At 54.2% G+C, this 25954-nt stretch overlaps 1 protein-coding gene across 8 annotated transcripts in view; it reads right to left on the bottom strand.

Annotated features, from left to right (window-relative positions):
* Positions 1-331: 331 nt before the first annotated feature.
* PRDM2 (PR/SET domain 2) overlaps positions 332-25954 on the bottom strand; it is a 105136-nt gene continuing 79513 nt past the window's right edge. For 7 of the 8 annotated variants that reach the window (XM_016149470.2, XM_016149471.2, XM_016149473.2 and 4 more), the window contains 2 exons: positions 4417-4560; positions 332-2214 (listed from right to left, as the gene is read on the bottom strand). In XM_016149470.2, the coding sequence (XP_016004956.2) occupies positions 4440-4560 (121 nt within the window). In that variant the 3' untranslated portion in view covers positions 332-2214; positions 4417-4439. Of the gene's footprint in view, positions 2215-4416; positions 4561-23767; positions 25073-25954 lie in introns of those variants that run through there. The other variant, XM_016149478.2, reaches the window with a different exon arrangement.

Genomic DNA, 25954 nt, shown 5'->3' with positions numbered 1-25954 from the left:
TGGAGGCAGACGCTTAAACGGGGAAATCGTACGGCGCGCGAATTAGCTCTCAATAACGCTGTTTAAAGAAAATGTATTTGCGGCCTCAGGCGGCCTCTCTAACTTACTCCTGGCAGGAGTGAGTGATTTGAAGTAAATCACTTCAGAGTAACCTTGCCCACCAGGTAAAATATTTCCGCAGGGAGCTTCCCCCAAACTTTAGCTCTGCCTCATTGCTGGAATGGAGCCCTCTGGGCCCCCACACCCTAGCCCACTACCACCACCCCCCGCCCCCCGTGACACGGAAATCACCAGAATGGAAGACAAAACACAAAAGCCAAACTATCAGTCCCACGGTGGCTCCTTACAATCGCACGTCACACTTTTATTGTTAATTTTCTTCACATGGCAGATACAGAACTGTCCTCTCCCGAGATCCAAACCCACACTCCAAAGCCACCACGGGCCAGGAAACACCCTTCTTTATAAAACCACGCCCCCTTTTCTTGACTGGAACACTCGTGGCCGTTTTCCCGACGGTCTCAGTGTTGAAAGCTGACCAGCACATTTGCACATGCACCCCAAACCCCACACCCCAAACATTTCCAGAATTTGCCATTGGCTGAAGGTGACTTTTGAAGTTTTGGGTTCATAGGGCTTCCTCGCTGCCGAGAGGGGAAAACCCTTAAGAATTGAGAGGCTGGGTACAGTTCATGAGTGCTGACATTTATAGGACAAAATCATGTTGTTGGGATAAGGAACAGCCACAGATTTTCATGCTTGGGAGGGTTAATTTCAGGAGTGGGCAAAAGGATTCCTTCCAGTTTATGAAAATTTAAAATGAACAACGGTCTTTAGCTGGATGGGAAACAGGACAACTGTGGCGAAGGCCAACGGTCAGCCCTTTTCTGCCCATGTGAGGATCTCACGACAACTTTCTCCTGGACCATTTTCAGAGCCCACACTGCAACCGGTCGACTCAGTAATTAAATAACACAAGTTATAAAACTTTAAAAATGGGGCATTTACAGTCAGGGACATAAATACGTGCTTTTAAAAGTGTCTACGTACATATTTACAGAGTTGCAAATTCAACCATAGTAGCCCTGAAAAAAAAAAGTCCCTTTATTTGTGTGTGACCACTTGTATTCTTCCAAGTCCCCTCCCTTCCACTTGGGGTTGGATGTATCACCACTGAACACGGGGCCGAGGAAACAGCGCCAGAGTGACCTCGGACACCCTCGTCTAGGGCCTGCCCCAAAGGCACGACACCCAAGACCCTCACTGAACTGGGCCCCAACTCCTCGCTCAGCTGCCCCGTTTCTCTGAGGCGCAGGCTGTCCCACCGGGGAGCAGGGGCCGCCTCCGTCATTCCCTGGCACGCCATCGATGGCTTCTGGAAATGTCTTTTTCTTCCCCCGATGTGCTTTTTAATCCTCCACATTATTTTTCATTTCCCAATTTGTTTGTTCGTGTCTCTTGGAGAAGCTCGGATGAGAGTGTTGATGGTCCCACCGAGCGAGGCAAAGGAGCACATGGGACACGGCCCCCCTGACCCCCCATCCACGAGGTCCCATGCCCTGCCTCTCCCACAGGAGGACCCCGATCTATAAACAGGGACGAGGGTTTTCTCCCAGATCCACTTGGACTGAGAACAACTTCGAATCTGGAAGTGACTCTGGAGCCAGCAGCTCGGACTGTGCAGGCCAAGGCGGGGTTCGGCGAGGCTCCGTGTCTACACGCTACTGATTCCCAGAGGTGCTGGGGGGCGAGGGAGGTGGGCCGTGGGGTGGTCGGAAGGGGAGTATGGCCTCCTCCAGGAGGCCTTCCTCAGACGGGACTGGGGCTGACCCCTGGGCCAGACTAAGGTCCCCACCATGGCAAAGGACAACTCGAGAAGCAAAAAAAGCAGGATCAAGGAGCTCTTTAAAAATTGCATAGTAGGGGAGGCCCCAGCCCCACAGGAAGGCGAGCTGCAGAGCGCGGTCCCGGGGGGGCTGCTCCTACGTCACCCGGTGTGTGGAACCAGCTGCCTCCCCGCCTCCCTGGGGTTCAGGACGCTCGTCCGAAGACTGCGCGCACGCACACGTGCGCGCACACTCACTCACTCACGCGCGCACACACGCACTCTCTCCTTCCCTTCCCCTCGCAGGCTCCTGGAACTGGAAGAGGATCGTCCCCCCACGGGGCAGAAGGCCAGTCCCTCGGGCTGCACTGACTCCCGGACTTCCGGTCCTGCGGAGACAAAAAGAAAACGCAAGGACGGTAACATCGGCGGCGGCGCGGCGCGCCCCGAGCAGCACCCCACTTACGCCTGGCACTTCGGCCACTGATGACGCGCGCGCCACACGCGGGGGGAGCACAGCCGTGTAGCCAGCGCCGGGCCCAGGAAGCGGGTCAGGGCCACGTTCCCGTCGGCCCCCCGCCGAGGGCCCCGGCGGGATAGCCACTCACCCCCGGAATGACCACCACCCTGACCTCCGTCCCTACGGACTGACGCTATCCGCTTTATAACTTAAACGAATGGAAGCAGTCGGCGCCTCTCCCTTGTGTCCGGCGCCTTCTGCCGACTGTGTCCGAGATTTGTCCGTCCCGAGCACGCGGTGTTAAGTCTTTCCATCTCCCTGCTCCAGGGTTCTGTGGCAGGATCGTGCCACCTTAACCTGCCTAGTCCGCCGCCGGTGCGCGGCTTGGGGCCATCATGAGAAATGCCACTAGGACATTGTCGTGCGTGACTGAGAAATGAGCACATATTTACGCCGAGTGGAATGCCATGCGTCTAGGTATGACATAGGAACACTGTGTTTTCTGGTGCACACGGGCACGCACGTCTGCCGAGTGGACCTCTAGCAGGGGAGCCGCCGGGTCCTGGGGTGTCCGGCTTCAGTCAACACCGTCAGAACAGTTTTCCAAAGTAGTTACGCTGTCACCAGATTTCATTCTAATGCTCACGACCCTGGTGGCAGGTGACACAGGTCCCCAGTTTGCATGGAAGAAATGGCGGCTCAGAGAGAAGAAGTGACTTTTATGCGGTCAGGCTGATGCCACGTGGCAGAGGTGGGACTTAACTCGGGTCGAGCGCACTGCGGAGCCTTGTGTGTGGTGCACGCTTTCTGTCGAGGGGGAATGGCTCAGCCCCCGGCGTCCCCTGTGGGAACCCCGCTTGCAGTACTTGGCGCAGAGCCCGGCACGAGCGAGCACTTGATGATGTTTGCTGCACTGGGTTGAACGCAAGCCTGGAATCGGGGTTCAGGAGTTCAGTCCTCTCACCTGGTGGACCTGGCCATCATCGTGATTACTACTAATAGCTGCTATTAATATTACTACTGACAATAATAACAAGAATAGAATAACGCGGTGAGACTAGTAACAGTAGTAGCGCTGATTTATGGAAGGCTCACTACATACCAGGCACGTTCCTGAGCATTTTTCACGGACTAGCCCACCTGCGCCTTCCTTACAATACACTCGTTGTACAGGTGGGCAACTTGAAACACGGAGAAACACCTGCCGGGATTACTGGAGCCAGGATTCGTCTCCAGAAAGCGTGCGCTTAACCACAGCGCTCTTGGTGGGGCTAGAAAGAGAGCTGCTGGCACGGGAGCCCCGATTTTCCCTTCTGTAAAACGGGAGGGGAGGGAGGGTGGCCAGGACCCTCCAGTTCTGTGCCCTCTAGTGTCCATTCCGACGTTGCTCCACAGCGGCCCAGCTCCGCGGCACGTCCCACCTCAGGAGCCGGCTCCCGAGGGGCGGGCTCAGTCCCCGCCACAGACAGCACTCTCAGGGGGAGGCGGGCTCGATTTTCATGCCTCTTCCCGACCCCCACAGAAATAAGGCCACGCCCAGAAATTCTAACGGCTGAGGAAGGGAGTGAGTGGGCTATCGGGTTGGGAGGGTGAGTGGAAGAGAGGAAGGCACCACACAAAAGACCCCAAAGTTGCAGAATTCGGCCCATTCTTGCTTAAAGCCCAGGTCTCAGTGTGAGCATTGAGCACTATTATCATTATTATTACAAGGATGGCTCACACTCGCCTAGTGCTTACTAAGTGCCAGGCTTGTTCCAAGTGCTTTGCGTACATTTGCCCCTTGTAATGCTCACAGTCCTATGAAGTAGGCACTACCATTGTCCCCATTTTATAGACGTGGAGACTGAGGCTCGGAGGGATTGAGTAACTTGTTGAGATCCCCCAGCCAGTAAGTGGCAGGACTGGGATCCGAGCCCAGGTGGTCCCGGAGGTCCAGGGTCCACCCTCTGGACCGCTGTGCGCCCTCCTGCAGGAAGGCCCGCGCCCCACCTGGCACACTGGTGGGGCTCCACGCGCCATCACGCCCACCCCCTCCTCTCCTTCCCAGCCCACCCCAAGACCCCAGCCCGGGCCCCTCTTCCCCCAGAGCCACCGGATGGTGCCGGAACTTACTCCACCCTCCTCGTCGTACCTGTCGGGAAGCAGATGAAGCTTCTACTCTTTGGAGAGCGGTCCTTGGAGCTGAACTGCCGCCGCGGCCTTGACACTCCTGCACTGCCTGGTGACGTACGGGGCGGCCGACGCGGGGCATCGGGTCGCCAGGCGGAGACTGTAGCTGGGCAGAGGGGAAATACACACACCATCACTGGGGGCCCGGCGGTGCCCCAGGCAGCGCCTGGGAGGCCCAGGTGCCGCACCGCCTGTGCCGGCCCCGCCTCTCCCGGCCCCTGAGGCCAAGGGCATTGGAGCTCTAACCCGCATGCGCTCCACAGCTCCACAGACTCCATCCGCCCCCTCCCCGCCCCCGGCCCCTCCATCCCCCCGCCCCCCCTCCCCGCCCCCAGGCCACGGGGCTTCCACCAGCCAAGCTTCTGAGATGCCGAGCTGAGCGGGGCCATCCTGGGGACCTCTAGCTGAACTGTTCCCTCCAAGGGCCCGAGGAGGTGCCTAGCACCAAGTCACATCCGTCGCCTGTGGTGGGGAGTGGAGGGTGGGCCCAGTGCCCTCCAGGGTGATAACTCGACACTAGACCTCTGCCCTGGCCTCACTGTGCCTCTGTCCACACTTTGATGCTGAAGACCACAGAGGGCCTATGAACCCGAATCCTGTGACATAGTTTGACCCTATTTGCTACTACAGCCTATTAAATTGGATTTTTTCTCAGGAATATATATATATATATATATATATATATATATATATATATATATATATATATACATACATACATATATATATAATTTTTTTTTTTTTTTAATATGAGTAACCCAGACTGTTTTTCTTCCTCTTCCTTCACCCAGCTAACTCATACTCATCTTTCAGGTCCTGGCTGGGATACCACCTCCTCCAGGAAGCCTTCCTTCTTTAATCCTTGGGCGAGGTGTCCTTCCTGCCAGCTCCTCTGCCCCTCTCACTTCCCCGTCACAGCATTCGTTAAACTGAGGTGCAACCACAGGATGCCGTGAGAGCCCCAGGGCCTCTCCTGTTCCGCTGCGCCCCCAGCTTGCAACAACCAAAACAATTATTTGTTGAATAGGAATGATACATGTGGCACTTGCTACATGCCCGGAAGTGTGCTTAGTACTTTACAGAGATCAACTGCCTTACTCTTCATACCCCCTTCCAAGGCGAGTACTGTGTATGTCCCTAATTTACAGCTGGGGGCATGGGGGCATGGTGACTTGTCCCAGGTCCCAAGTCGGCCCTTCTAGATAGCAGAATGGAAGTGAGCAGGACCTCAAGTCAGGAGGGGTGGGAGGTGAGGTGGGCAAGAACTTCCCGATAGTTCACCTGCTCCAGGTGTTGGTTGGGAGCCAGCTCTGCCCAAGGGAGCAGGGGATGGGAACAGGGCCCGTCTCCAAGCTGAGGCAGGATTTAGGATAGTGGTTCTCAACCAGGACACTGGCCGTGCCTGGAGCCCGTTTTAGGCGTCTTATCTGAGGGCAGGGAGGACGTTCCTGGCATTTAGAGGGTGAGGCTGGGGGTGCTGGTAAACACCTCCCAATACACCCACGACACACCCACGAGAAAGAGTGATCCAACTCAAAATGTTCGCAGTGCCAGACTTGACAAGTCTGTAGGTACCTATTAATTATGTACCTATTAAAATGCATTAACATGTAAACAGGCAAACGGCTAACGAAGGCTAATGAAGGTGCCGGAGAGAAGCCTCCGATGAGACGCAGGGACCTGCTCCTTTCACAAAGGAGAGCCCCCTGGCCGCCTGGCTGTCAGTCAAGGCTGGGGCTGCCCCTGTGTGAATGTCTCCCTCGAGGCCATGTGATCCAGGTCAGGGGTCAGCTCATTCTATCACCTGAGAAAGATTCAAAACAGAAAACAGGCCCAAAGCTCAGTGCTCAGTGGCAGGCCTGTGCCCCACATGGGCCACCAAGACACACGGGGGTTATGAGGCCCAGGAAGCGGTCTGTGGGCTGACCGCCCTGGCGTGAGCACAGTCCCTCGGCCAGCTACAGGAGGGGACAGCCGGCTGTGAGGCTGCCTGACAACGTGGAAGACTTGCACACCTCTGTGCTGTTGGGGACTGTGGGACAGTCCTGGAGCACCACAGGTCCCCTGACACTGTACCCTCTCTGACACTGTACCCTCTCTGAGCAAATGTCCCCGGCAGCATGCAGGACGAGCGGCAGCCCTGGACACAGGCAGGCCCTCCGCGCTAATTTCCAGCTTCTTCCTGTTACCATCACCGCGCATCTATTAAACGTGCAAAACCCGAATCAAAGATGGCACCTGCTGACTTCCCAGCCCTCCTGGCTCTGGGGCGTTTTTCTGCTTCCCTTGAGCTCCCTCAGCCACAGCCATTTCCACCAGGGAACTTGCTTTCTCCGCGACCCCAGGCATCTACCTGGGCAGAGCACTCACAGCCGAGCCTCTCCCTGGCCCTCAGCCTGGTGCAGGGGAGGGCGCCACCCACTGACAGGCACATACATAGCCCCCGTGACTCCCACGCACCTTCTCAGCTGTTGTCTGCAGTCCCCCGGCAGCCCAGGAAGCAGGAAGAACAAGCACTTTTATACCCATTTCACAGATGTGGAAACTGAGGCTCAGGCAGATGAGAAGACTGTCCTGGGACAGCAAAGCCCTGGCGTTTCGGCTCCACGGGCTACGATTTGGTGAGGGGGCCAGCACGTCACCACCCGGGTGTCTCCTGTTAGGACCGGGGCAGTGATGGCCAGCAGGACAGTCTCCTTCCTGGATCAGGAAAAACCTGTCTCTGGTCAGAGAACTCTTAAGAGCCCAGTGGCCACCTGGAGCTAAGATGTTAGGTGCTGAGGACCCAGACACAATGTCCCCAGTCCTCAGCACAGCAGCGGCGAACTCGCAAAGACCTCGCGATTCTTGGTTCCCACTCACTAGCTGTGGGACCTCGGTACGTCGCGGACCTCTGAGCTCCGGTTTTACCATCTGCCAAATGGCAATAGCAATTTCAAAGGGTTATTGTGATGATTAAATTTAGAGAAAGCGCTTCACACAGCACATGCTGGCACCCCAATACCTATCTGCACGACGTCTGGATTGTGGCAGTTGTCGGGGGCTGATGGGAGGTGGGGGTGGTCTTGCTGCATGAAGGTTGCTGGGCGTGTGACCCATGCCGAGAAGTCAGAACCCCGGGGGAGGCAGCATGGCCACTACAGACCTGAGAGCAAGTTCCCATCCTCATACCCTCACTGGCCGTGTGACCCCGGCCTCCGACACTCGGTGCCCCCGTCTGTAAAGCGGAGGCAACCCCTGTGTCCTGACGGTGCAGAGTGGGGCTGGCTAGAGCCGAGGGACCAGGACGTGAGAGCGCTTCGGCTTCTGAGAGGAAGTCGGCACCTGTGGGACGCTTCTAGCAGTGTGACGACACGGAGCCTCAGAGTGGCCCATGGCCACCACCCTGTGGCTCCGTCTGCTTGGACCCCCGCTGGTTTCCTGTAAGGCTGTCACGCCCCTCACAGGCATCCCCCCCCATCCCACGCTGGGTCCCCTCCCACCTGTTACACAGAAGACTGGCCTGCCTCTTCCCAAACATCAGTAAATCGGGTGGAGGCATGCCCCCGGCTGCAACCGTCCATCCGGGCGCCCAGATGGGGGCCACGTTTGTAACACACGTAACCTGGCCAGCTGACCGCCCCAGCCCTGTCTCACTCCCTTCGGCGCTTGTCACCCCGGCTGCCCGGGCTTCTCTCAGCCCATCCACTCATCCTGGTGGGCCTCAGCCTGCTCCTCACTAGATTCACCCAGGAAGGCCCCAGGCTGCATGACACACCCGTGACACCGGCATCTCGGGGTGGCACCTGGTCCAGCGTGGGGCCAGGTTTGAGAACTGCTGCTCTGGAGCCGTTTCCGGGGCGCTCTTGGCACGCACCCCTGCAGTGTGGGTTCCCGTTGTCCCAGGAATGCTGATGAATGCCGGCCTCCTCCCCTACCCCATGCCTGCGGGGCGGGGTGGGGTCTGCGCATCACCGTAACCTTAGCAACCTAGTTTTGAGTGAGTGAATAGCAGACCCTCCAACTTACTGCCTGAGGAAATGAGGGATTCTAGACGCCAAGATACCCCCACTGCATGGGCTTCTCAAACACGGGAAACCTGGCCCATCCAGAGTGGGGACCAGAAGACAAACCCGACAGGCCCCCTGGGACATCCCTCCGGAAACCCGGTGGGACAACACTCGGTGTGATGGACAACACTCGTAATTCAAAATCCAAGACACCAAGAAGGGGCTGGACAAGAACGGCATCGACTGTGGTTTTTTTTTGTTTTTTTCTTGTTTTTTCAAAGCATGGGAACCTAGCATTACTTTTATAAGAGCTTCATACACAGTGGTGTTTATTTTTTATAACCATGGTGGGTGGGGTTGGGAGAGGTCTGTTCCACCCAGGCTTTGCTCAGAGTTCTCCGTCCACTTACAGAACGCTCTCTACTCTTCAGCTTCCTGGAAACTTCACTTGCATGGAACAAAAACGCACGGACTTTTACAGCACAGCGGGGCCTCCCATGCTGTCCAGTCCCTCCCCGGGTCTGGGCAGGCGGGGAGGAGTTACGCGAGAGACCGTCTCTAGCACACCCGGCTCGGGCCCCACTCGGGCGAGGGCTCACCAGTGGTGGCCTCCAGGGCATCGTCTCCTTGGGATGGTCATTTCTCAATTGTCAGAACCCTCGAGGGTCTGAAGGCGCCAAACGGGAAGAGCTGATCTGCTCCTGGCCCTGGAGGTGACATCCATTCTCTCATTCAGCCGTTCGCTCCCGCGGTCCACTCCCGAATCTGGGGCTTGGCGCCTGCCGTTCCCTGCCTGGGGCCGCCCCCAGATGGAGGGGCTCGCCCCCCCCCTTAAGTCCCCCCCCCAAGCTCCTCCTCCTCAGTGAGCCTCCCCCAGCTCCTCTTTGCAAACAGCCTCCCCAAAACTCTCAGTCTCCAGTCCGTTTTACAACGGCCACCTCCCCACCACCCGGGGGTTTTGTTACCTGCAAGTCAACCATGGGCCAAAAATATTAAACAGGAAATTCCGGAAATAAACAACTCGTAAGCTTGGAACGTGCACGGTTGGGAGTCGCAGGATGAAATCTCCCGCCTCATCCCACCCAGGACGTGACTCGCCCCTTGTCCAGAACATCCATGCTCTGTGAACAGTACAACAAGGTATTTTGAGGCAGAAACCACATTCACATAACTTCTAAAGCAGTATGTTGTTACCGTTGTTCTATTTTATTGATTACTGTGGTTAATCCCTTACTGTGCCTCATTTGTAAATTAAACTTCATCGTAGGGTATGTGCGGGTAGGGAAAAACAGGGTTTGGTACTATCTGTGGTTTCAGGCACCCGCTGGGGGTCTTAAACCATGTCCCCCACTGTATTCATCCCCATCAGCGTACTTTGGGTCTACTTGGTGGTTTGTGTACCGGCTCCATCAGAAGCTTCTTGTCACCCACGTGTTCCCAGCACCCAGGCCGTCGCCCAGCACGCAGTAGGGCGACTACTACCTGCCAGGTGCTCTGCTAAGGAAGCTTTAGTGACGAAGACGCACAGATTTCTTCACCTTGCAGAGTGTGCACGTGACTGAGTGTCGCCCAGGAGGGGAAAATGCCGATTCGGAGGGAGGGCGAAGCCAGCCCGAGGCTGAGACGCGGGGCTCCGGGGTCCCGGGCGACCACATTCTCGTTCTGCTCCCCGTGGTTTCTGGTAAAGGAGGCATCCAGAGACGCTGGCTATACACGAGCGACTAACCTGAAGGAGCGGGCCTGAAGGCCAAGGTCGGGGAGAAGATGATATAACACAGAAGGCTTCCGGGAGGGGACGTTTCCTGCTCAAGCTCTGGCGGGGGGAGGGGGGTGGGCAAAGGCCGCGGAAGGATCGGACCTCCGTGCTTCGTCTGCCTGGGGCGTCTCCACGAGCTAATGGGTCACAAGGGAAGGGGGCTCCCTCACCTCCAGTCCCTGGGCTTTGAGGAGTTGGGGACAAGATGACATCACAGAGTGGCGGCCACACACCTGAGCCTCTCAGTTCCAGGGCCTTCCCAGGGACATGAAGTAACAACAACAAAAGAACAAAAACTAAATAAAAATGGGCAAAGCCTATCCAGTCATTGAACAGATACTTTAATGACATGAAGAGGCCATGCGTAGAGAAATCCAAAGCCAATTTGGATAAAAAGATGCTCAGCTACCTTGTCATGGTCCACGAAGAACTTTGTTAACACGAGGGACAGCTCCCTGATCAGACTGCAGGGGATGTGACAGAGAAGAGGACTGCCCCCAATTCCTCGCCATGCCAGGTACGGAGGCCGATGCCGCCTCCTGGGAGCCTCTTGGGAGCCTCCTGACCTAGTTCTTCTCAGAGTTGTTAAATGCAGCCTCCCCTCCCCCCACATGAGCGGTTACTGTCACTCGGCACCCTGTCAGTGCGGGAGATGCAGCTGGGAGGACAGGGCCACGGCCCCGCCTTCCCAGGCTGTCCTAGCAGAGACAGAAAGTGATCACCTGAGCACGTGCAGGTCAGACCAGTGATGAGCAGGGAGAGGAAAGAGGCAGAGGACGGAGCCTGGACGCGCGTGCCGGAGGCGGGCGGGGCTGCAAAGTGGAGGAGGAAGACCTCACAGAAGCAGGGGAGCCAAGCCCCCCAAGGAGGTGGGCGAGGGGTCCGGTCCGCTTGGGTACCTGGGCCTTGTGTGCTCTGGGCGGCGCGAACGGCACGCGCAAGGCCCTGAGGTGAAACTTGTCTGGAATGTCAGAGGGAAGATCGGGCGGCGGGGAGGCGGGGGTGGGGGGGGGTGCGCGTCTCTGAGTGAGCTGGGAGCCAAGTTGTCTTTCTGGGCCTGACATGACCACTGCACTGGGCGCAGACCATAGGACGACAAGAATGGAACCAAGGAGACCAGTCGGGAGGCGACTACCATCACGCAGGGGAGAGATGGTGGCCGCTTGGGCCTCGGGGCCAGCTGAGCAGGTGGAGCCCTGAGGAGTGGCTGGACTGGGATCCGTTTTTGAGGCGGTGCTCACGGGATCTGCTGAAGAACTGGGTGTCGGGGCCGGGGCCGGGGCAGCGGGGTGAGAAATTCACTGGGGTCTCGATCGACTCTGGGGCCTGATGGTTTCCGTTTAACGGGGCCGGGGGAAATGGCAGGAGGCCGACTTGGCTGCGCTGCGGATCAGGTGTGGGAGGATTAAGTTTGAAGTGTTTGTTGGACACCCAACAGCGAACCCCAGTGGGCGGTGAAAATGCCACACTGGCAAGTTTGGAATCCGTCGCACCTGGGTGGACTGGGTGGGTGCGCAGGGGACAGGGGGGGCCGGGCAGTGGGGATGGGACATGCGGCTGGGGGGCAATCGGTGCCGAGAGAAAGCTGACCAGGGCGGTGTCCAGGGCGGCCAAGGAGGAGGGAGGATTAACAGTGTCCAGAGTCGCCGACGGGTCGAGGAAGACGAGACAGAACCACTGACCATGACCCTGGCATGTAGCAGCCTACTGGGTGCTGGTGGCCGGTAACAGCAGCTTCTAAGACGAGGCCAAGAGAAATCCCTGAAGGAAGTGAGTCCAAGAGAGGAGGGGCGGTGAGGGATTGGGGTCAGGGTCCAGAGGGCAGGGGGAAGGAGTGTCCAGTCAAGGAGGGCAGAGAAGGGGAGGGGAGGAGCTGGCATTTCCAGGACACGCTCTCCAGGGCTCCCGGTCCCCGCCAGTCCCACGGGCCCTTCCACGCTCCCCGCCCGGCTGCCCATGGCTGAGTTAAGACCCCTGCCTGCCACGCCCTGCGTCCACCTCTTCCTGCGTGTGGCAGGTGAGACCTTCTGGAATGCGGTCCCCAAAGCCGGCTGGGCCACACAGCCACCGCGGTTCCCCCTGCACCCTCGGGCCCAGAACGAGGGGCCTCCCGCACGCGAAGGCCCATCGGGACCCCCACCACCACCTCCGCCTGGGGTCACCGCAGCTCCCCCTGCACCCGCGGGCCCAGAACGTTCTGAGGTTCTTCCAAATCTCTCCCACCTCACGACACCAGCACAGCCCACCCCCACCCCACTTCAGTTCTTAGGGGGCTTCTCTACTCATTCCTTCAGGGGCTCCAATCTCTTAGCTGTAAACGTCACCTGGACTCTGAGGGTTCCTCACTTTATTTCCAGCCGAGTCCTGTCTCTGAATCCCAAATCTGTATATTCCGTGACCCCTCCCACATCTCCCCCTAAATGCCGAATGGCGCCTCCAACTTAATACGCACCTAACTGAACCCCCAGGACACATGCCCCCCCCCAAAACCGGCTCCGACTACAGTCTACGCCTCATCACTCAATAGCAACGCCATCCAGCCCTCTGGAGATGGAGGCAAAAAGAAACAAAACAAAACACCGCCACGCTTCTCGCTCTCGTCCAACCCTTGTCCCCTCCCCCACCAGATCCGGGGGCTCTACCTCCAAAACGCACCCAGAGTCGTCGCACTGCTGCCCGCCAGCCACGTCCACTGCCACACCCCAGTGCAGCCGCCGCCCGCTCTGGGTCACTCGTTCGCTTCCTGCTCTGTATCCTACTCTTACTTCAATCCATTCTTAACAGAAAGTGTTTCTTTCCAAAGGCAAGTCACGCCACATTAACTCCTCCCCTCAAAATGCCTGGACGACGGCTGCACCGGCCAGTATAAACTGACCGCTGGTCCCTTCCCTGCCTGGCTCCCCCCCGCCATGCCGGCCGCCTCTCTGCTCCTTGAGTACGCCTGGGAAGCCTCCGCCTCAGACCTTCACACTGGCTGCTTAGCCCCTTGGCCCAGCGCTTTCCTCGGGCTCGCTGCCTCGCCGCCGAGTCTCTGCTTAAGCGTCCCTTCTTGCGTCAGGCTGTCTCTGGCCTCGACCTTTGAAACGGTGGCCCCCGTTTCCACCCCGGGACTCTCTATCCTCCCTCCCCTTTCTCGCTTCCCTCCCCAGCACTCACCACCTATGTGGTTCTTTGCTAGGTTATCGTCTGTCTCCCCTCGCCGGGACGGAAGTTCCAGGAAGGTGGTCACTTCTGTTAATTTGGTTCGCGGCAAACTCCTAGAACAGCGGCTGGCACGTAACAGCAGGTGTCGGCCCTACATGCTTTATTGAATGAATGAGTAGATGAATGAATGAACGGATGAAGGGCCAGGATCTGCGCACTCCTGCCCGACTGAATCCCACCCAGAAGGCATCGTCTCTGATTTCCAGGTATTGTTTAAAGTGGGGCGAGACCCTGAGCCACTCATGAATGCGATCTGCCTGCAAAACCCTCCCTCTGCCGTCGGGCGAATTTTTCATGGTTTCTCACCCACACCTAACTGGACGGCAGTTTTGACGCAGACGACTCCGAGCCTTCCCAAGCGTTCAACTTGTTTTTCATAAATGCTCACATTTCGTCGGTTTGGATGCTATTTAATTGAGTCGCACAAGGACGATAATAAATATGACAAATACCAACGACCCCTGGGCGCGTTGAACTTGCCGGCTGCTGGGACCGGACTGCATGGGCTGTCCCCGCGAGCGTCCCCAGGACGCCTTCCGGCGGAATGAGGGTCATCCGTTAATAACGGCCACACGAGAACCACTGACCTTCGGTCCCTTCCGCGACAGTGGGGGCTCTGACTTTTAAAGTTCAGAAAGATCCCTGGGAGCGCCGTGCCCCCGGCCCCCGGCCCTGGACTCTGCAGGCTTCTCACACAGGCCACTGCTAGCTGGACAGGCCGTGGCGACGTGCCGCGGGCGGCCGCGGTGCCTTGCTCGCCGAGGGCCCCCGCACCGCCGTGCCTGGTCGGCGGGGTCACGCGACGCAGCAGCTCTGACTCACGAGCCTGACTCTGGGCCGCAGACCAGTGTGAGGGGCACCTGGTTCCGCACGGCCCCGTCCAGCCCACTGACACCATGAGACCAACCGGCGAGTGAGCTCTAAGAGGAAGGCGGTCGTTACTCTGAGCAAGAAGACGAGGAAAGTCAGCCCGTGCTCTGTACTCCGGAGGCCCCACGAGACGCGGACCCCTTAGGAGAGGTCAGGGATTAAAGCTGGTGACAGAGGGAGGATGGCCCCATGTTCACAGTAAAACGTCGGGGGAAAAGATTTAACAATGCGAGTATCTGCCTCAGGAAGTTCAGGGTCTGGCTGCGTGACAGCCACAGGCGGCCTGTGCGCAGACCGCTGTAGACTGGGGAGTGGGGAATAGAATCAGTCTCCCCCGTAACTTTGAGTTAATGAGCCACACTGGACTTCCAGAGCGCAGTTTCCTTCTGGTCTCTATAGTTTACTGACTGGCTTTCGTTCCCCGTTCTTACCTTTGAGGACTGTGTATTTCAACCTGATCTTAACTGAGCATTTACTTATCCAAGTGACGCTCTTGATTCAGTTGCCAACAATTAATTGCCCCAAAGCTCACATTATAAGCCAAAGTCCTGAGTCAGGGCCAGATAACTAGGTCACCGCATGGAGTGCTTTTTTTTTTTTTCTTTTGATCCCACGAATTCTGACTTACGTACGTACCTTCCGTGTGCCAGGTGCTGTGGTAGGTGTGGGGCGGGGCGGTGAATACACATGGGCAGGACCCTGTGCGACACCGAGCCTGTCCCAGTTAATGACCAAAGGTCACACAGCCCCCTCAGAAAGCTACGCGAAGAACAACAGTGGGCGGGGCACGGCCGCTTCAATGTCACCTGGCCCCTGACCCTTGGAAGCGTCCCTAACGGAAGCCCCCCGGCCCACCTGGCGCAGAGGGGCTATTAGGATGAAGAAGACATACAAGCGAAGTGTTCTGAGAATGGAAAAATGCTATAAATGTATCCAAGAGACTGTTAGTACGCAAAGGAAAATCATTTAAAATGAAAACTGGGAGCAAATTGAATGAGGTGGGGTGATAGCATGTCACTTTATTATCATTTTTTTCTTTCTTTCTAAGACCCAATGGAGAACTCTGACGTCTGGGTCAGACTCACTTGAGAAGCTGATAAAAATGAAGATCGCAGAGGCCCACGCCCAGAGGTGACCGTGTAGCAGCTGTGGACTGTTTACTAAGCCTCCCAAGGTGGCTTCTGACGCAGCCGATCCACGAGGTGAACACCTTGGGGAGACGTCTGGGGACTCAGGACGCAACGCACTGCCTCATGCGGGAATGAACGAGAGGACAGCGGGGGCTGGACCCACGAAACACTGTCCCCCTCGCCCGAGCACCTGCCCGGGGCATTCCCTCGATCGAACCCCTGTTAGCTGGCACGAATGTGCGGCATCTGTAAGTCTTGTAAATAGTTTTGAGGAACAGAAAGACAGCATCGATTGCCGTGAAGTGAAAAAACAGGGCGCGCTCGTCCACCGCCGCGTTGGACACCAGTTCGCCGAGGGCATCGGGACGGTTGGCGCCTGCGTGAGGGCACGCGAACGTGAACTTGTTTTCACTGAACTCTCCTAAAATGTAAAGGAGCCGACATGTGAGTCGAGAAGGGGAGACGTGAAACACCTATAAAGCTACGCACTGATCAGAGAGAGTCTAAGAAATTCTGGAGTAATATTCTGAATTAGGAAAAAAAAAAAAAACGCCAACGGGCAGATGTGTCAGCTTCTGCTACAGTAAGGAGACGGAATGCACCACCTGTTAGCACCTGGCACCAAATAAAATATGTATTCTCAGCCTAGACTCAAGGACGGAGGCACGGGGTACAGAGAACACTGCTGTTTGAGAACTAAGGGGCCGCCCGGGGCAGCTGGCCTGCACGGAGGCACAGGCCGCGCGCCCTTTGCCCAAACTTCTCTTTCGTTCTCTCCACAAACTGTTTACCGAACTCATGTGGGTTTCAGGAACTTAAAAGAAAACAGCAGTCTATGTGTTTGTTACTTAACGCTCCCCTATCTAGAGGTCATTTGTCCAGCAACGTCACTTACCAGCAAAGAACCAAGAGCCGAGGCACATTTTTAACGAATAAGCAAACCGCGCCGCCCAATCCCTGCTCTGCCATCGGGGTCCTCTCTGCTTACGAGGTCCTCGGAGTTCTCAGACCCCACCTGCCTTGTTATCTACGCAGACGTCAACAGGACCACTCTCTAGCTTCCTGGCCCACAGAATATTAATTAACAGAAACCTCTCTGAGGGAGGCCGGGGAGTGCAGACAAAATCCATACATAACAGATGAAAAAGGAGACGGCGAGAACGTCCTTCTGAAAACTGTTTTAAGTCTCGTCTCGAGCACCTGGATCCTGCATGTCCGATTTACCTCCGAGGGCATCATTTCTCCACAACAAAGTACGAATGGTTCCTCTGAGCCTTTAAGGAAAGTGCATTTTTAAAAAGAAGTGGCAGGTATGTTAGACCCCAGACAGCGTGCACCTGTGGCTACAGAGCCTTCCTGCATCCAAGGCAGACACACCAGGCACTGGCCCCCGTGACACTGAGCGTGACCCCTGCCTCTGAACCCAGGCAGCGGCTCCCCACGCATACGTGGAAACCTGCTGGCCCGCTGAGGCTTTTTAAAGACGTCTATAAAAACAGGAAGAGAAAGAGTTGCCACTAGGGAGCAGGGTTTAATTCTCTGGGTGCATCAGCGTGTGGACCTACGTCTGTTCCTAACAGAGCTGCGTGGGGCACGTTGCCCGCAGAGGCACCACTCCAGGACTGGCCGGGACCTCACAGTCTGCTGTCCCCAGAACAGACCAAATCGGACCTGGGCCGGGAAGGGCCGAGGCACGTGCTCCCCTGCCTCATGTTTCGGGCCCTTTGCGTCAGCCGGTGCTTCCCGTCCACGCGGCAGGCGCGCGCTCGCCCGCAGCTGTGTCTCCCCGCAGCTGTGTCTCCCGCTCCTTAAAGGAGAGGCCGCTGGCAGGACGCCGCCGCCGGGCCAGGGCAGGGGCTCCCTCCCGGATCCGGACCGGGAGCAGGCACAGGCTCCCACCGATGGGGGGGGCCGCGCCCTGCACTCGCTTCCTCATTCCGCTTACTCGCTGGGACCTCGAGCACAGTGCTCGCCGTCTCCGTGCCTGTTTTCCCATCCGTGAAATGGGAGAACATAAAAGTATTTATTTCAATTAAAAATGATTGAACGAGGTTATACATAAAGCCCCGAAAAAGGCGGCTAGCGACCACTTTAAAATATCAATGATGTTCTTAGATTATCATTTCGATGAATTGGGTTCCTTGGTTAAGTTCCCATGGTTTCATAGAGCTAATGAAATGGTTTCTTCTGAACCTTTTAAAATGCACATTTGGGCTTCGAAATTGAAAACCAAGAAAAAGTTATGTGGAGGGTTGATGGAATAAAACGAATCATCTTTTTTCCCATCCTGACTTGACACGTGACTGCCCGTTTCGCAGCTCGTGCTCTTTGGTTCTGGAGGCTGGGAGCGTCTGACCTCGAAAGGGAGCAGCTACCATCTGTCTGCAAGCAGCAGAGCCCCAGCCGAGACTCAGCAAAAGCCGCGGGGGTCGCTGGCGCTGAGAACCAGGCGCCACGCGGCCCTCTCTGAGCAGAGGCGGGAGACGAAGGGACGTTCCGGCTACTGCAGCCTGTGCTGTCACGAAATCACACGTGTGGCAGGTCGGCTGTGAGCAGAAGCCACTTTGGATCAGATTTAAATTGAGCCGCAAGAGGACGTCTTTCAGTGATAACGATGGTGGCTAACATTTATGAAGCAGTTTCTACAGCGGGCAGCGTCTGCGGTCCTCACAGGCCGACCTGTTGTCTTCACGACCACACTGTGGTCAGAGTGTTACCATTTTACAGAGAGGCAAACGGGCTCAGAGAGGTGAAGGTTACTGAGCTAGTGAGTGAGTGACGAAGCGAGGATTCAAATATTTTATTCAATTACAGGTATTTATTGAGCAGCTATGCATGCCAGGCACTGTAGCAGATGCTAGAGATAGATGCACCAGTGAACACGACAGCCTGCCCGAGAGAACTCTGACCCCAGGAGAGGGACTCAGCGAACAAACGTGACATCGGCAACAGAACGAATAGAAGAGCAAAGTTCCCCCAGGAACAGAAGGGCAAAGAGATAGAGAGGGACAAAGGCAATTATTTCCCAGTGGATAGTCAGGGAAGGCTTCCTGGAGGTGACGGCAATCAGCAGCTCTGGGACCAGAGGCACCGCGCTTACCTACACTCCACCGCCTGAGAGGAAACCACAGCAAAACCTGCAGACCAGGCCAGCCTGGCCCGTACTGCCCCTCGCCCCCCGCCCCCTTTCATGGAAGGCCAGAGGCCTTCAGGAAATGCTGAACTTCCAGCTCCTTTCTGTGGGACGTGGCGGCCACCCTGGCCTGAAGCTCCACACGGGCTATGCGATACCCCATCTTCGTGCATGCCATCAGCACGAGGCATGTGGGGGACACAGTGAATTAGGCGGTTGCACACCGCCTTTAAGAACACGGCTCAAGCCAGATGGCTGGGCCTGAGGCTCTCACGGACGGCTGAGGGACAGGAGTCAAGTGACGCTGCCTCCCAGACTCGAAATGAGGAGGACAGCGCTTCCCTGCGGCGGTGGGAGGCCAGCAGCAGGGGCGAGACGTGCACGGGCTCGCAACAGCGCCCTCGGCTCCCTCAGCAGGGCCGGCTGCGTCCCAGGGTCCTCTGCGAGTCCCGAGGCACGGGACAGAGGCCGCCAGTTCTACGGCCCGACACCGTCGCGACCCAGCTTGACCGTTACAGATGTTTTCTGAGTGGCTGACCAACCGAATCGGTCCTGGAGAATGTGCCTGACTTCTCGGGTCCGATATTAGTTTGGAAATAGAAGCCATCTGAGTCTGCTCCCAAGCTTGGGCTGGGTTGGCAGGGATCGGGTGTGATTATAAAAAGCAAGTGAGAAGAGAATGTTACTGCAAGGAAAATTGAATCCATGTGAGTTTTAAATAACTTCATCCCAATGTTAAAATATTATAGTTTTTGGCAATTATTAAATATGAGGACAAATGCAATTATTTTAAATTGAAATTCTATTTTTAAGTTTCAAATTGCCACAACTGTATCCTGAGATCTAAATCCTCTTTGGTCGTGAACTTACCTGTACAACAAATTCCAGGTCTTTTTTTTTTTTTTAATGATTCCTATTTAAAACTGACATTTAGATGTAATGCTGACTCCGTGGTTCTCTAAGCAGAACTCCAGACTGCAGCAGGCTGTTCAAACATCACCATGGAAATATTCTTAAATACGTTCTGACTCGGAACAGAAACCTGGGCTTTAGAATCCCTCTGTAGCCGTCATCACTGAAGACACCCCGATTCTCTCCCCCACCTCACTGGGTCACTCACAGAGCACCCATCAAGGAATGTCAAACCCCTGGGTTCTTTTGTCTGGCTTCTCACCCTGGTTTATAGGCTGGACGTGGGAAAGCACATTTAGGCACCAACTTCTTCCGTAAAATCTTTTATATTCTCTGAACAGTCACTTGAACTTGGGTCACTTTCTATAAGACAGTCAAAAAGAAATCTAGCTGGTCCAAGTGAGACAGACTATGGAAACATATAACAAATCCTATTAACCCCAACAGTTTATACCAAGTTAATTCCCATAAAAGTACTTCCAAGCGCGTTTTAATGGCTCACAACAGAATGTGAATTTTGCAACTCCAAGTAACTTAATGCAGTCACGATGGTTTTCCCAATTCTTATTCTTAATCTAGAAAGTAAATAAGACCTCCGCGCGCCCTCCTGTCTCTAATCCTATACTTTACAATTAACAGTATTGGCAGAAACTTAACCTTCTGTTTTGCACATAACTCCCTATTTGCTAAGGTGGGGAAGGTAAGCCCAGATCAACTATTTTGGGGCTAATGCCCAAAAGGTCAAAGTTCTCAAGTGACACCCGAGGACACTACCCATGACCCCAGTCCTCTTTGGAACCATTTTCAAAAACCGTAGAACATAGTTATGAGGAGCTTGATTTCCATTAAAGAGGGTTTTGTTTTCTACTCAGAATGTGTGAAAGGCCTGGGAGGGGCAGAAGCACCCCACACTAAGAGTGAGACTGATTGTGCCCAAGAGCAGCTCCCTCTACAGTGAGGCGATGACTCTTCCTATTGTAGGAAAAGCTCGTAGAGAAGAGGCTTTTACATTAAAAGGAAATGAACCTTAAAAAAACAACTACTGACAGGAGCGGAGGGGAGGCAGTTCAAACCCCAGCTTGTCACCTGAGCACTGTGTGACTTCTGAACTCCCCAAGAGTCCATCTGATCATCTGTAAATGATGCCAACCAACCTCAGGGCGTTAGTGACGAGAGTCGTGTGGGAAACGCTGAGCTCAGTACCTTGCACACAGAAAAGCACTCGGGAGCTACGCTGGATTTTCCTGAGAGCTCACCAGATGGTTTCCAACACCACTCGGAAAGGAAGCAGCCCAAGCCCGCAGCACTGAAGTGCACCGTGCGGCTGGAGGTGAGGAGGGGGCTGGGATGGTGGCCCCGCGGTCCCCAACGGCGAGGCCGGGACACAGAGCCTAAACCCATCCCCCGCCGAGCGGTCTTACTGCTCTCCCCTGCACTGCACCCACTCACACCTCGTTCTGTCCCAACTGTCTGACACTGATATTTTGTCTAGAATTCTCACAGTGATACGCATGTCATCATCCCCACCAATCTGGATCCAGTTTCTTTGTTTTCTTTAAAATCCCATACACTGTGTAAGTTTAAGGCCCTGGAGCATCTCATAGGCAAAGTCCCAAGAAAAGGTCAAGGCACCAGGACAGAGGGGCCCTGGCCTTGAAAGAACCTGCACGAGCCGGCTGGAGTCTCGAGGCCTCACCTCCTCCTTCCGTCACGTACACTAATACTTTTCCATGGCACACGGCTCAGGACTAGCGGCTTCAGAACAGCCCTTTGCCCCCCAGCCCCTACAGGAGCCCAGAACCTTTGGAAAAACAAGGACCATGAGAGTGCCTGTAAGGATTAAATGGGAGGCACTGAGAGGCTCAGATCAGAACCCACGCGTACTTTAGCAGTTAAGAGCTTGGCGCATAATTTCTCCCACAAAAAATCGGAAATTCTTCAGCGTGCACTGAAATTCCCTGTGAAATCTAAACTACAGACTACGCAGGCCCCGCCCCTGAACGAGCCTCATTTACAAGGTTGGCTGGAGGACCCTGGAGCTGGCAGCCTGGCCTCCTCTCTGGGTTGAGTCTGAGAACCACCAAGCGAGAAGGCAGGGCATGGCTCTCGTCTTTTGCCAGCCAGTGCCTGGCATCCGGCGACAGTGCCGACACCGACAGGTCAGCTCAAGCTCTGCCACCTTTCCCAAGCCCTTCGGAGTGGCCTGTCCACGATCCTCTCTCTGGAGTACACCTTCGATAGTGCTTTACCAGGACAGGACATCAGTCGAGAGATCAGACCCCAGAGCGACAGCAGCAGGGTTGGTGCCACCAGGAAGGAAAGAGGCCATGGCCTGCTGGGCCCCGACACACGACAGCCTGGTCTTTGCGGTACTTCAAATGTGGTCTTTATGTTCAAGGTAACCTTCTTCTCACCCGCCTGCACGCTAGTCCACTTGCAAGGTAAATCGCCCTTTATGCGTCTTCTTATGGCTTTAAGTCAATCTATTCAAAGTGAGGTTTGATATCAAATCAAATCCACGCAATACATAAAAGGCATTAAATGAGCCATAATTTTAGTAGTCACTTTAACACAAGTATTAAAAGTCAGCAGTTGACTAGATAGTCACACTCAAATATTAAGCTAGAAGCATCTTCCTGACCACCCAGCCTTCAGAGGGATTGTGACAAAGTAGGTTTTGAATATGAAGGACAAAAAACGGGGAAAAGCTACCGTGCAAATTAAAGTTCTGTAAGGGTGGGGATTTTTGGCCACCGATGAAGACATTCTAGTACACAGCAGGCACTCGATAAATTAATGTGACCCTGTAAAACAGCTTGCTAGAAAGAGTACTCGTAACCACCAAATTAAAATAGCCAACCTACAGCGAGGTTCATGATCGGAAACACTGTGACAGATGCTTCTGAAGAGCAGCAGGGACATGAGGCTAAAATTATTCGTTTTTAAATTCTTTACGATGTTTTGACTCCATAAAGCACATAAAAGCAACCAAAATGGGGCCTCTCGTTCCCGGCAAGATGGCAGTTCCGTGACTTCTCGGGGACTCCTCCGCCGAGTGAACACCTGAGTGCTGCTATGCTCGGGTCCTGCTGTAAGAACCGGGGACGTGAGACAGGCCTTGCCCTGGCTCCTTCGGTCCCATGAGAAAATGTCCGCATCCACGACCAAAAGGAGACCTCCTTCCAGAAGGCCAGTGCAGACACCACCTAGTCCATTGCCACCTGTGGCAGACTAGGAACTACGATCCAGAAAGCAAAATGGCTTGCCCAAGGCTAGGCCAATGGCGGGGACACAGAGGGCCCCAAGGCACTCGTCAGCAGTCCGTTCACTGCCGGCAGGAAGGGGAGGCTGGCAGCGAGCGGACGGGCCAAGATGGAACCCCCCGTCTTCCCGGAGCAGTGTTCTCTCCCACGCACGCGGGTGCTGTGCATGTTCAGCGCTCTTCAGTAGAGCATTTAATGTGAGTGATACCGAAAGCCACTTCCTAGCTCCAGGCGCCTCTCACTGCCGCCTCTTCCGCCTTCAGACCCCTCCTCCTTCTCCTCCCTGCGGGGTGTTTTTCACATGGGAATATTATCCTAAGCCAGAAATGAGGGCTTTTCACCAGGAGAGGCCGATCAGAGGAATGACACTGATACAAAGAAGGTATGAGAACGACAAGTGCCATCACGCTGGACTTCATGAAACTGCTGACATTCGACCATTTCTAATCTCAGGAAAAAAAGGGCAACCCCATAGAAAAGTACGGATGTTACTACTTGTTTCATTCTTTGGGGACCCTTAACAACAAAAACCCCCAAATTGGAGTCAATCGTCAGGAAGCACAGCAGCGGAGACCTCACGTGCGAACCTTTAATTCACTCCTGAGGTGCTGCTTAGCACATCTGCCCACGAGCCTACTCTAAATGGCAGTAGAGCAATGCCGAACTAACAAATGTTCAGTTAATGCCAGTGAAAAAGGTCATCTGCGAGGACCCAACACTGCGCACCAGGCGTCCGGGCTGGGCCCTTCCTACGTGCGCCTTCATTTTTTGCCCTTAACTCCTCCCAATGACATACAAAATGCAGTCCTTTCACGAGATTTTACAAAGTTTTTATTGGTTACAATTATATAAAATGGTATCATTAGAATTCCCCCCTAGTTATTAAGTGCTTGCTAGCAATAGCATAAAAAAAACTTTTGTGTATCTGACAAGCTCAAATGATTTACTTCATGCTGAAAGGGGATAAATAGCAAATAGCGCTCTTAGCTTGTCTATCTACAATTAACCTCTTTCTCTCTTAAAAGGCTACATTGGTTAAAATCAACGGACAACCCCTTTTGTGCGTCAAATCATAAATTTTAATGTTTTCATTAGAATAGTCTTTTATCATCACTCTCCAACAGAAACAATAAAACTAACAGCAAACTTCAATACAAGAACACTCTCCAGATTAACAACTCAAACAAAAATGCAAAATGTGAATCACATAATACAATTGAAGCATCCAAAACAATTTAAATAATTTTAAATAGTTTATTTTTAAACTGCTACAAATGCTTTATACAATATTTCAACATAAAAGTCCCCAGAACAGAAATGTAACAAAATGGGAATGATAGTGAAAGGGTTAAAGTGGCACAAATTCACCAAACATTAAACTACAAATTTTAAGAGGTAGATTACTTTTAAAGTTGAGAACAACAACAACAAAAACACATGAATAAAACCTAGCCATTTTCCACCAACTCAGTCATTAATTAGGGGGACGCATATAATGCATGGAGAGACAATACACTCAGGAAGAGGCCAATTTGTAGTTTTTAAATCTCTATTAGAGACCGAAGTGTAAAACCTGGTACGTAAATTCAGTTATACTCACGTGCAGACATCCGTCTACACAGGCCTGTGATGCATCCTGGGCACTGATATATTGCTACATAGTCTCTGATAATATAATAGTTATAAATTAGTGCCAGATAATTTTTTGAGAGGCTGTCCACTCGGATATGTAAACACGACACTGGAAGAGGCATAAAAAAGGAGTCCATATCCAATCTGGGTTCCTCTCCATCATGCTGGCAATCTGCTAGTGATAAAAAAGCAGGCTGAGAGAGAAGCTAAATGCCTCTCTGTCTATAATTCATTTAAAAGAAAGGCATCAAGAGCTGGTGTGTGACCAAAACATCTTTAAAACGAGTGCATTAGAATTCGTCATTCCCTGAAATCTACAAACGACTACTGGTAAGACAGAGAACTTGCTTTGCAAGGTTAAGTTCAAATCATTCCTTCCTCTGCCATGTGCCAAAAACCAGGGCCACACTCAGATCTGAGTTATCAGTCCCGTGACGACGAGCCAGTTCGTCTAGCCCGTCCTACGGCGCCCTCTTGCATTTCAATCACCCAGGGGCCCAGCACACGAGTCGGGCGCCGGCGAAGCAGCGGCTGCCTTACTCTAACCAGAGCAACAAGAGGCCTGCCGGCAATCAGCTGTGTTAGGGCCTGAGTCAGCTTCGACTGGTCTTGCAAGCTTGGTAGATTTCGTATCCTTTGTCGTAGTGCTTATCCTAAGTTGAGCATGCATTACCTTTATTTAGTCAATTAAGGTTTGTTTTGTTTGGGGGGCTTTTCTACAGGAAGTTCCTAGAAAATAAGAAAACTGAAGATAAATGACAACGTAACATAACCTTACATGAATTGACCACGTTAAAGAAAAGGTGAGCAGACCACGTGACAAATGTTATCAGGACAGCAACAAAACGACTGAAGATGCGCAGGCACGCGGGCGTCTCATTCGAGAGCCACGCGCACGGGAGGCCGCGGCCCTGTCCGGAGCGGCGTGGCCGAGATGGGCCGTGAGAAACCGACATCCGTCATTTTATTTTTTTAATCAATTCATGGTGAATGGGGGAAATCTGGTCTAGAATTTCATTTTGCTTTTCCATCTTTAGGTGTTTTGACTGGCTGCAATGGGAACACGGGACTAAGAGTTGCTCTAAAAGGAACATCAGAGAATGTAAAAACAGCTTGGGATTTACAAAACCAAAGACGGGCAAGAGGGGGTGGAAACGTCTCTCCGTGTCTTTTCGTCTTACAGCCCACAGAAAGGAGGCCTCCGCGACAACAGATCTGAATGCACTCGGACCGGGGACGTGGCAGCAAGGGCTGCAGCCGGAGACGCAAGTCGCGTGGCAGGCCTGGCCTCCTTTGCTGCTTTGTTCTGAGAAAAGGACTTGGAGCACGTGTCTTTTTGACACCGTGATCAGCACGATGGCTTGTGCTCCAACTGGCAAATTCTGCTGAGCCCTCTGTGTTCAATGGAAAACTCCGAAATGCTTAACTTTACTCACACGGCTGACTGCAAGCATATACTTGAAAAAGAACCCCAAACGAGCTTCCCATGGCAAGTGTCTGAGTGCTGGGGGACTAGCTCGTAATCACAGGTTGTTACAATGAAGGACACAGGAAAAGGGTGTACAGCCGGCCCTGTGCCAAGTCCTTGACTACACGATGGAGAAAGTAAAG

This window comes from Rousettus aegyptiacus, unplaced genomic scaffold (genome assembly GCF_014176215.1).
Source record: "Rousettus aegyptiacus isolate mRouAeg1 unplaced genomic scaffold, mRouAeg1.p scaffold_m13_p_1, whole genome shotgun sequence".
In the NCBI taxonomy this organism is placed as follows: Eukaryota; Metazoa; Chordata; class Mammalia; order Chiroptera; family Pteropodidae; genus Rousettus; species Rousettus aegyptiacus.
The sequence above is the reverse complement of the archived record's forward strand: the minus strand, read 5'-3'. Positions and strand labels throughout refer to the sequence as shown.